Consider the following 11652-nt stretch of genomic DNA (forward strand, 5'->3'; position numbering starts at 1 on the left):
ATCTACTACTAATAAAAAATCAATCCAAATCATATTATTTACATAATTTTGATTAAATCTTAAATTACCCAATTGCTTCATAATTCTACTGACACCCCTACCCCACCATTCCCCACTCTTTGCTGTAACCCGAATGTTAATCCTTACCCTACTCTAACCATAATCATAGTTCAGACCCTTTCCTCATCTCCGTCGCATGCCTGGAGCACTCTAATTCTGGCCCAATCCAAACCCAGCCTCTGGGATTTTAGGAATGAGCTTAGGTGTGTTCTGGTGCTGTGCGCCGCTTTCCTGAGGCAGGAGTATAGAAGATACAGGGGCGAGACATTTGCCTTGTCAGAGTCAGTCCAGCTCCTACCAGACTGGTTTCTGAAGATGCTGTCCTGTGATCAAGGAGAGTGAAGAGCATACTCACTGTACATGGAGAAACTTAAAAGGGCAGGAATCTAGGAACACTAGGAGCCTACTACATGGCTCTCATTTGGCATTTCTGGGCATTAGTCTCTTATAAGCACAGGTGGTGAATAGACCTGTTACCTTACTCAGTAACATCTAGGAAATTTTATGTCTGGACTAAGGAATCAGAGACAGCTCCATGACAACATTATCTGGTTCTTGTCTTGGCTTTTGGTCTAGCCCTGGAATTCCTCTAGGTTCTCACCTTCCGCTTGCTTTCGTTTCTTCCCTTTGTGGTCCCTTATACAACAAGAGACATCCAGGCCAGAGAAACCTCTATCTTGGTCCACAGTGATGGAAGAGAGCATCCTCATCTTTGCAGAGTTAAATCTACCCAGCCTCCTGGGCCCAACCCCCAGTGCCTTGCCCTGGACGGCAGAATCGTCTCCAGGTCCGCCAAAGTGCATCCTTGACCTCCTGGTTGCGCAGGCTGTAGATGAGAGGGTTGAGAGCTGGAATGACCAGGGTATAGAACACAGATGCCATCTTGTCAGTGTCCAGGGCATAGCTGGAGCTGGGACGCAGGTACATGAAGATGAGTGTTCCGTATAGCATGGCCACAGCTGTGAGGTGGGAGCCACACGTAGAGACCGCGCGCCAACGGCCCTCAGCAGAGTGCATGCGGATCACAGCTCCTGCGATGAAACCGTAAGAGACAGCAATAACTGACACTGTGGCTGTCTGGATGAAGCCACAGATGGCGAAGAGGAGGAGCTCATTGAGACTGGTGTCATTGCATGAGATGGCCAGCAGCGGTGGGATGTCACAGAAGAAGCTGTTGACCTCCCATGAGTGGCAGAAGCTCAGGCGGAAGGTGAAAGTTGTGTGCACAAAGGCACTCACTGCCCCTCCCAGGCCTGATGCTCCCAGCAAGGCCAGACACAGACCCCTGGACATGACTGTTGTGTAGAGAAGAGGGTTTCCAATGGCCACATAGCGGTCATAGGCCATCGCTGCCAACAGGCAACACTCTGCATCAGCCAGGCCCGCAAAGACAAACATCTGGAGGGCACAGGCCGTGTAAGAGATGGTGGAACGGGGCTGCAGCAAGCCCACCAGCATCTTGGGGCCGATGGCTGAGGAATAGCAGGCATCCAGCAGGGAGAGGCTGGCCAGGAAGAAGTACATAGGCGTGTGGAGCCGGGCATCCACATGGATCAGCAGCACCATGCCCATGTTTCCCAGCAGGCTTACTAGGTAGACGGGCAGGAAGACCAAGAAGAGGGTCACACGCAGGTCCCAGCGGTTTGTGATGCCCAGGAGCACGAACTCAGCAGGGGCAACCCGGACCCAAGTGAAGTTCTCTGGGTTCATCCTGCTGGAAAGGCAAAGCAAGAGGGAGATAAGAGGAAGGCCATGACTATCAAGGAGGAGGGAGGAGAAATCATGGGGACCTGGGAGTCAAGCAGACTTGGGTTTCAGTGCTAACTGTGACAAAATTGCTGTGTGACTTTGGACAGGTAACATAATCTCTATTTCTAATGTTGAGATGTCACTTGATTTCATCTTCACAGAGAGGAATCTTGTCTGTCTTACTTGGTTTTCCACAGTACCGAGAATATTGGCACATAGCAGGTGCTGAATAAATATTTGTTAAAGGAATGAGTGACAATGGGTTGATAATAGGTGCTGAATGGTTTATGACTCTATATACATTCCCCTCTTCAACTTCCCAGGGAAGAAAAGAGACAATGCAATGAGGAGCAACGGTCTCCTGATTCAGCGGGCAGCTAATTACTGGCCTTGCAGTTTGCAGGGAAGATGTCTTTCCACTGGAATAAGATCTGGGAAAGGAGTGGCCTGGTATGCTGGGGAGACAGTGACGTGCAGAAAGCACAAAGCATGTGAACATATTCCTGGGCTGATTTGTGACTTCTTTGAACCTTAATTTTCTCAATTGTACATTGGGTGGGGGAGTTGCAAGGATTTAGTGAGACAATGCACATGAAGTGTTTCTCACAGGGCCTGCCACTGAATGGGCATTTAATGAAGATTCACTAAATTGAACTGAAGTGAGCTGGATGCTTTGGCTCGATCCTGGAAGGAAGCCACTTTAAGGCAAACAGAAGTAGTGTAATTCCACAAAAGTACAGTGTTGCTTCATACCCTTGTGCCTTTGTACTTGTGTTTTTTTCTTTAACTTGAACATATTACTTTTTTCCCCTGTTGTTCTCTAGTTTTATTATTTTTCAATTTTCCGAACATGTGCACTACCGGTATAGCTCACTTTGGGATTTATTTTTTTCAGAACATTTCATAGCAAAAATGAAAAAAGGAATGATTAAATGGTTGCACACAAATCAATTCTTTTTCTTATAATTTACAATTTGTTGAAAAATATTATTGTTCTGTTGTTTTCATCCTGCTAACCCCTCAGACAGAATACAATTTATCAGCACACAATGGTTCTTCTTTTTATATTGGACAAAAACTATCTACAGTGTGTAGCCTTCCCTGATCTACCCCAAAGAAACTAAATTTCTCCCTTGTCTGTGCCTCACTGTACTGAAGCAGCACCGGAGACACATTTGTCTTAGCACATCACCATTCTGTAGCACATATACGTTGCTGGGGATTAAATCCAGACTCACCTATGCTAAACCTGCACTCTACCAAGGAGCCATACCTTCTGCCACTATATGCTGAGGTTTGAACCACAGCCGCACATGCTAGGCGAGTGCTCTACCACTGAGCTACATTCCCACCCCATCTGCTGCAAATATTTTTGGCAAGTCTGTCTCTTTTGGGCTTTGAGCTCCTTGATTCAATATCCAGTCAACAGATATTTATTAAGTATTACTACTGTATGATAACAATGAGCCTGGAATTCCTTTTTGTACCTTTAGAGTCTGGTATACAATCTGTCCTAAACAGATGTTAGTTGAAAGTATGAAACAGTGAAAAGGGTGTGGATATTAGCAACATACAGGCGTGGTTTTGAGCCCAGGTTCCACTACTTCATGTTGTGTGATTTTGAACAAGTCTCTTTGTCCGCCTTATCTCTTTTGGAGGGTTCTGATAGGCAGTGGCTATGCAGCAACAGGGCTGGAGCGGAGTGGAGACTCTTTTCCCTTGCTATAAGGGGAGTTCAGATATTTGAGATCTACCTGTGTCCGGTGAGGATGCTGAAGGTCTTCCTACAACGAACAGCTTGTATTAAATATTTTGAAGATGCTACATATTGATGAGGTCGTACTTGTAGAAATAGAAGTTGGAACATTTTCTGTAACTGTCTTTCACAGTGCCTTAGTTTGCCTGAGTTGGTATCCTTTTTGCTGTGTTCTCACGTGGTGGGGAGAAAGAGAGAGGGAGACAGAGAGAGGGGGAGGGGGAGGGGGAGGGAGGAAAGGAGGAAGATGAGTGGGGGGAAGGGGGAGAGGGAGAGACACACAGGGAGAGGAAGCTCTCTGGTTTCTTTTTATAAAGGCATTAATCCCATCATGAGAGCTCCGCCCTCAGGACATTATTTAAACCTAATAATCTTTCAAAGTCCTCACCTCTGAATACTGTCCCATGGGGTGGGGGGCAGAATCTCAACCTGAAATTTTAGGGGATGCATACATTCATTCAGCCCATAGCATGCAGTAATTCCACTCCTTGGTGTTTATTTTTGAAAACTATCACAGGTGCATACAAGGAGACATGCACTCCTGGACTATCCACAATGGCCAACCATTTGGCTCATGAGGGGTGGGGTCAATCTATATATATCAATAGGGATAGGGCTTAAAACCACACTGAGATAAAATCCTAGCTCACAGAAAAAATATACACTGATGAGAAAAAGCACAAAACAATAATACATTTAAAAATGCATGTAATAGTTTTGCTGGTTGGTTGCTCCAAACAAACAAGTGGTTCCAGTTTAAGGACCCCAGGGCATCTCAGAGGATTTTATCACCTTTGCTCCCTCCTTATCTCTGGGGATGATACTTCTTATTTTACCTATTTATTTTTGGGGTGATGGGGATTGAGCCCAGGGGCTCCTGTGTGTTAGGTAAGCTCTCTGCCACTGAGCTACACCTCAAGTTGGTCCTTTCTGTCTTTTAAGACTTAGCTCAGGGTCCACTTTTCCCAGGAAGTTCTACATGAACATCTAACCACTCAGTCTTTCATGGTGGAACTCACTGGGCTCTCTGTGTCAAAGCCTTAGTCTTTTAAAAATTATGTCTAATTGATAAATAATAATTGTGTATATTTATGGGCTAGCAAGTGATGTTTTTATCTATCATCTATTTATTTATCTATCATCTATCTATCATCTAATCTATCTAATATTAGAAGGATTAAAGCAAGCGAACTAACACACCCATTACCTCACCAACTTATTTTTTTTGAGGTGAGAATATTAAAAATCTATTTTTGGCAACTTTGAAAGATATAATAAATTATTTGTAACTATAACCACTAAGCAGACTATAAAGAGGCTGATGTCTTGGAAACAGAGTAAGCGGTGGCTAGAAGTTGGAGCTTACTAGAAATTGGAGGGGGACAGATGGGGAAATGGGAGATTTTGTTTCAGGCAAGAGGAATAAGCTTCACTGTTCAGCATGGTACTCAGTTGTGTTATATTTACTGTACCAAACTATTTGTCTCCTTACCCAGCTGAGCATTTTGAGTTTGGGGGTCATGTCTAATTCATCCATCTATCTCTGGGGATACAGGGGCTTGGGGTTCTTCTTGGTTGGGTCACTAGCAGAAGCCAGCCTCTAGGGGAGAAAAAACAGTGGAGTGCCAGCTGGATCCAACTGCATGTGTCTCTGAATAAATCAGCAGTCTGGCTGAAGTTCTGCATGTCCTAGTTGATGGTCAACTCCCTGTGTGATTTATTCTGTCAAATGGAAAGCAAACAGCACTCACCTTTACAAAGCGAGGAGCAGAGCTGACTCAAGTGCTTCTCTGTTTCTCCATCTATAAAATGTGAAGAATAAGACTTCAGGACTTTTAAGTTGCTTTGAATTTCTTAGTGCAAGGATCCTCAAACAACAGTTAAGTAGTTTTTACCGAGTGTTGTGCATTCATTTCTGTACACAAAACATAATGAATTCTCCATTAACTTCTCTCTCTTGCTTTACTACCTGACATTCTAGGGATGGTATGTGGAGTTCCATTTGTGACTGGCCCTGGAAATAGAAGGACTCAGATTTCCATGAGGAACAGCTTCTGGGGTTGCTTTTAGCTGCTAATCAGTACTACAGAGGAAACAGAAGATGGTAGGTTTGTGGACTGTTAGGCATCTGGCTCCATTCAGCCTAGAATTGACTCTCATTTTCTTCTAACCATTCCTACTTTCTTGTTTTCATCTAAATACACATTTATCTTTCAGTCTCTGGACTTAAGGCTTCCAATATCTGCCTATGTATTTATCTATGTGTGAATGTATGTATGAACCTATTTATTCTAAGATTATAAAATATTTTCCCATGTTTTTCTTCTAGGACTTTCACAGTTTCAATTTTCCTGGTTAAATATCCAGGCTATTTTGTATTTACTTTGGTGCAAGCTATAAATAAAAGAATCAACATTTTTTTTTCATCAAAAAAGTAAGCAGAAGCCAGGCATGGTGGCGCACGCCTGTAATCCCAGGACTCAGAGGCTGAAGCCGGAGGACTGTTGGGAGTGCAAGACCAGCCTGGGCTACAAAGTGAGCTCAAGGCCAGCCTGAACTGCAGAGTGAGACCCTGTCTCAAAAAAAAAAAAAGACAAAAAGAAAAAAAGTAAGCAGAAAAGGTAGGCAGAACCCCGAGTTCAACATCATGGTAAGGTCTGAAGCATAATCTCCCTTCAGCTGTAAGCTCTACTCTTTTTCCTGTTATTTCCAAGCACCTGGAACGTGGCAGCTTCATTCTTTTGGAAAGATGAAAGTAGTTTTCTAGATCTGCTCACTAGAACTGGCTTAAAAGGCTTTTAGGTATTCATTCTTCAAAGGACATTTAATCTATTCACCCTCTCCCTTAAGATAAAGGTGTCCAATCATCTCAGTGTATCTAAAACTATCTGTTTTAGACTTGAGAGAACTGTGTCCCAAGAAACTGTTCAACTGTGGGCAAACCAGGATGTTTGGTTCCCTACCTTGGAGTATTCTTCCTTTTCAGGAATGTGAGAAACATGATCCAGGGGAAGGTTGTGTGAGATCTGCTGTGTGAGGAAAGGTTTTGCCTCGGTGTGCTTCATTTTTTCTTATAATATTTATTGAGAACAGCCTGGCTCAGTCTGGATCAATATGTTGGCTTCTGCCTTTCACTTAAGGATTTGCTTGCTACCCCTGAGGGATCTGCTCTAGCTGCGGCAGCTGGTAGATGGCATGGATTCCCACCTGGCTCTGCTGATTTCCACTGCAGCTGTCTCAAGTCTCTCCCTTTTTCTGGTTGTGGGTATTGTATCTTGAAGGTCAGAGAACTTAGTTCCAAAGAAAGGAAGAGACTTGTCCCAAGACACATGGCTATGAAGGGGAAGACCTGAGGCTTAAACTCAGATTGTCTTATCTTTCCTCTGGCTAGAGACCCTAATTGGGTCTCTTAATAGTCAAATTAGCCATTGCAGTTGCCTTTCTTCAGTCTCCTCATTTGTAGATTGAGCAGTTTGGACCAGACCAGTGGTTCCTGCTCTACTCTGTGAGCTGGTATCATTAGAATTACTGGTGGAAGTTTGTGAGAAAATAGATTGCTGTACACAGTACCCAGAAATTCTCAACAATCAGTCTAGAGTGAGACTCAGAAATCTGTAATTGGTTTTGTGAATTGGGAAGAAACTGTTCAAAAGAAAAAACAAACTGTGATGGGGGAGAGGAAGAAGGGAAACTAGGAAAAAATAAATGTATACACAAGATAGTTAAGGTAGTTATCTAGGGGCTGGGGATTTAGCTCAGCGGCACAGTGCCTGCCTGGCAAGTGCAAGGTCGTGTGTTTGATTCCTGGTACTGGAAAAAAACCAGAAAAAAAAAGTTATCCAGCTAGTTTCTCTTAGTTCATGATAACGAAAGTTTTGTGCTGATATTGCATAGACAAGATATCATGCCTATATCTTGTACTCTGAATGACTACCAGGAAGACAACAATACACAATGCATGAACTTTTGTAACTGTCCTGCTAACCTGTTTTGAAACTTGGTTTCATTGTTATGTTTATCTTTTGTTCTCTCTAAAATGAAAAAAGAAACCTTAATTGAAAAAAATTCCAGATAATTCTGATGTGCAGCACATTTGACCTCCCAAGCAGCACTTGTCAACATTTAAGATACATAGGAATCACCTGGCATCTTATTAAATGCAGCATCTGGCAGGGGCCTAAAAACTCAGGGAATGCTGCTGCTGATGCTGCTGTTGCTGCTGTTTTGGGTGCCACGTTGAGGAGTAAGAGCTGATGTGATAAAAGACAGCGTTTCTAGCTTTCACATTTTAGGGTTCCTGCCTCTGGAGTGTTCTCACAATAGCTTCCTTCTTGTTGGTAAACTCTTCATTTTGAATTTTTGATTTGTGCATATTAGCTATATAAATAAATGGGTTCCATTTGGCAGACTTTTACATACACATAACATACTTAGATCATTTTCACACCAGTATGAACTCCCCACCCCTTTCCCTGTCCCCTCCTCGATATTCCCTTCCTCTTCTCTAACAGTCCTGGATGTCTGACTCATCCTCTTCTCTCCCTGCACCGCTGTGCTTATGAATGCATTTAGGTCTGGTGAGGCTGGCCTCCTGACATTTCTCAGTGTGTGGCTTGCTGTTTCCTTAACAACCTGGAGTTCTTAGTTTATCCCTCCCAGCTTGAAGACACTTAACATGCCTTGGCCCAGACCCCAGCTGCTGTCCCTGTGATACTGTGGTTATGGTATCAAGGACATACCTAGAAGTGGAGCGGGGCAGGCAGTTCTTCCAGCAGACTGCTTCTGTAGACTAACCTTTGTGGTAAGACTGGCTGGGGTAGGTAGCAGGGACAAGCCCCACCCCAGAGGTAGGAACAAGGGGATTTAAAATCTTCTTGGGCCCTGAGCAAATGGTTTCTTCTTTTTTTCCTTCTGCTTCCTCTTTCCCTCTCTCCTGTCCTAGGGCCCATGGAGACTCTTTCTCCATATCATTTGGAGACTCTGCGCAGCTTGTGGCAGGGGAATGCAGTAATTACTCACTCTTTGGTGTCTGGGGAGTTTGGAGACGTTTGGCTTGAGTGGGTCCCCAGGCTCTATTTGGGGAAGACAAATGTAGTACTCAATGAAAGGGGTAACTTTGGCTCATTTTCCCCGTTCATTCTTTGGGGAATAATTATATATGTATAATTGTTATGTTTTAGAATGTTTGAGTCCCTTCTATGCAAACTCAATTCTTTTTGTGGCTTTCTGAATAAATTATACTGTTCCTTCTGTCTGCAATGCCCTGCCCCTTTTTAGCTGACCTGGTAAACTCTTCCTTTCTATTGGAGCACCAGTTGAAATATCACCATCTGCACGCAGCCCTCATGCCTCTGCAGCAGCGTTACTTTTTCTGTTGCTTAAAGGTGAATGTCTTAGTTAATTTCCTCCTCCCCAGGACACAATATCCCATACCCACAATTTCAAGGAGGAGGGGTTTATTTTTGCTCATGGTTTCAGCCCATAGCCGGCTAGCTCCAAGGCAGAGAAACATGGCGGAAGGGTTTGCTGAGGAAAAGTGTTTATACCATAGCAACCAGGAAGCAGAGAGCGAAGGGAGCAGTTGGGAAGGGAGATATGCCCTTCCGGGTCACTCCCCGGTCACTTCCAACCAGGCCCCACCTCTGAACAGCAAGTCAGCTGGAGTGTTCCTATAATCCAATCACCTTCCCAGTGCCCACCCTCTGAGTACGTAAGGCTCTTGGGGGACATCTACCTTCCAACCATAACAATACACATTCAAGAGCATAAATCAGAGACAGACAAGGACACAGATAATTGTCTGACACTGTTCTGACAATGACTAGATGGGAAGCAATCTGAAGCCAGGGCCAGGCACAGAGTAAATACTCAGGAAATCAGAATTCTTGGGGATGGGCCTATAAATTGGTGATTTTTAAAAGGTGTCAGGATTTAAACAATGTAGGATGTCCATCTAGGATTGAGAACCACTCCCAGGTGGGAAAAGCACTTCAAAGTAGATTTAAAAAATATTATAGCATTGAGAGGAAACAAACAAACCTGAAATTATAGTTGGGGATTTCAAGACTAAATCACTGATAAGCATTTAAATAAATATATCAGTGAAGAGTCTAGACATGATGGTGCACAACTGTAATCCCAGCTACTTGGCAGTCCGAGGCAGGAAGGTCATATAGTTGAGGACAACCTGAGCAACTTAGTGAGACACTGTGTCAAAATAAAAATAAAACAAAATAAAGGTCTGGGATACAAATTCAGAAAAGTAAAGATCTAAAATTCAGAAAAGCAAAGGCCATTGTCTCTGTTCACTGATCTATATTAGGCTCCTATAATATGTTCTGGTTTATTAAAGACAATCAATAAATACTTATGAAGGCAACAAAATGAAAGTTCTGCCTACCCATCCACCACAGTCAGTCACTGAGTTTCACTGATTTACCACCCTGGTAGTTTTCAAATCCTCTCTCCTGCTCTGTCATCCCACCTCCATCCCCAAGCAAACCAGATCACCATCCTTTCTAGCCTGGACTATAACCAGGCTCCTGACTGGTCTCCTATTTGGACTCTAACTTACTTCTCTAAGGTTCAGCCTCACTGAGGCAGGGACAAGGGCTTGGCAGAGTGGCTGGGGCAATTGGCTGTGACCTGTCAAGTGCAAAGATTTGTTAACCACAGAGACATAAGTGCAGAGCAGTGGCAGCTTTGAAGCCCTGCCTCTGATACCAATCTTTTGACGTCAGATCAAGCGCAGCCCTGCAACTTATACCAATCTTCAGCATGAGATGAAGCAGGTTTTTGATGGGACAGTTTTGGTTTGAAGTTGGAAAGAGGATATAAAAGATGGTGGCCAGTAAACTCATGGCTGTTGTGATCTTTTTCACCAGTCCACCCTTACTCTGAGGGTGTACCTCTTGTACTACTTTAACTGGCTCTGCAGAGCACTTTTTCTTCTTCAAGCACTCCCTCTGCACATCTCCTCCTCCTCCTTCTTCTCCTTCTTGTCCTCTTCTTTTTCATTTTCTTCCTCTTCTTCTTTCTCCTCTTCCACTTCCTCCTCCTTGTCTTCTTCATCCTCCTCTTCCTTTTTTCCTCTTCTCTTCCTCTTCCTCCTCCTCTTCTCTTCCTCTTCTTCCTCCTCCTCCTCTTCTTCCTCTTCCTTTTTCTTTTTTTTTCCTTTTCTCTTCTCCTCCTCCTTCTTCCTTCTCCTCCTCCTCCCCTTCTGCTTCTCCTTCTGATCATCCTCCCCCTCCTTCCTCTTCCTCTTCTTGGCAGGGACTTGTGCCACTGAGCTGTATTCCCAGCCCACTTCCTCTTCTTCTTCTGGCCTAAATAAACACTAAACTTTCATTTTCATTGGTTGTTCTGCCCAGTTCTTTGAACAAGACATTCAGAGCCTGGGAAGAACCAACTGGTCACAACAACACTCGATAACAACACTTCTCATTCCACTGTTCTCTGAGCTCCTCCCCTGTTGGTCTTTCATTGACTTCAAATACACCATTTGCCTTCCCACCTCCAGGGCTTTGCACATGCCATTACTACCACCTAAAATACTCTCCTCCATGTTTTTTGTTTAGTCAATTGTGACTCCACAAGCTTCCTGAGAAAAGAAATTGTGGGTTTCTTTTCCATTGTATCCCAAGCTCTTTAACTTAAATTTAGGGCACAGCAGAATGTGATCCATACCATTGATGGGAACTGAAGAACACACTGCTGACATGAATAACAGGTCAGATGTAACACCACATAATACGATGATTCCAGGTTGTAGTTTCCCTCCTCATAACTATCTACTCCCCACAACCAAAGCCACTTGGCCTTGCCCTTAGACTCCACCATGGGCTGACACAGTCTCACTAAGTTTTCTTCTGGTATGAAGACACACACATGCACACTTAAATTTTTTTGCTCAATGTAATAGCATGACTAGGTCAAAGTTGTTTCCACTTTCACTTTAATATTGGTTCATTTGAATATCATTCTGAGAACTGAGTTTTGCTTATATCATTTCATTTTTATTATCTCTTTTTTATTTTAATGAGAAAAAACACTAAAAATGATACAAAGTTTCAAATCAAGATAGGACA

At 43.5% G+C, this 11652-nt stretch overlaps 1 protein-coding gene across 1 annotated transcript; it reads right to left on the reverse strand.

The window, feature by feature from the left end:
* Window positions 1–786: 786 nt before the first annotated feature.
* Window positions 787–1770, reverse strand: LOC102020917 (olfactory receptor 5C1). The gene has a single exon (XM_013513099.1). The coding sequence runs from the start codon at window positions 1768–1770 to the stop codon at window positions 787–789; it is 984 nt and encodes a 327-aa protein (XP_013368553.1).
* Between the last annotated feature and the right edge of the window lie 9882 nt (window positions 1771–11652).

This window comes from Chinchilla lanigera, unplaced genomic scaffold, assembly GCF_000276665.1.
Source record: "Chinchilla lanigera isolate Chin_1 unplaced genomic scaffold, ChiLan1.0 scaffold00018, whole genome shotgun sequence".
NCBI classification, from domain to species: Eukaryota; Metazoa; Chordata; class Mammalia; order Rodentia; family Chinchillidae; genus Chinchilla; species Chinchilla lanigera.

What these genes read in the sequence shown, in the direction of transcription:
- LOC102020917 (XM_013513099.1), bottom strand. Translation starts at nt 1,770, where the DNA reads ATGAACCCAGAGAACTTCACTTGGGTCCGGGTTGCCCCTGCTGAGTTC.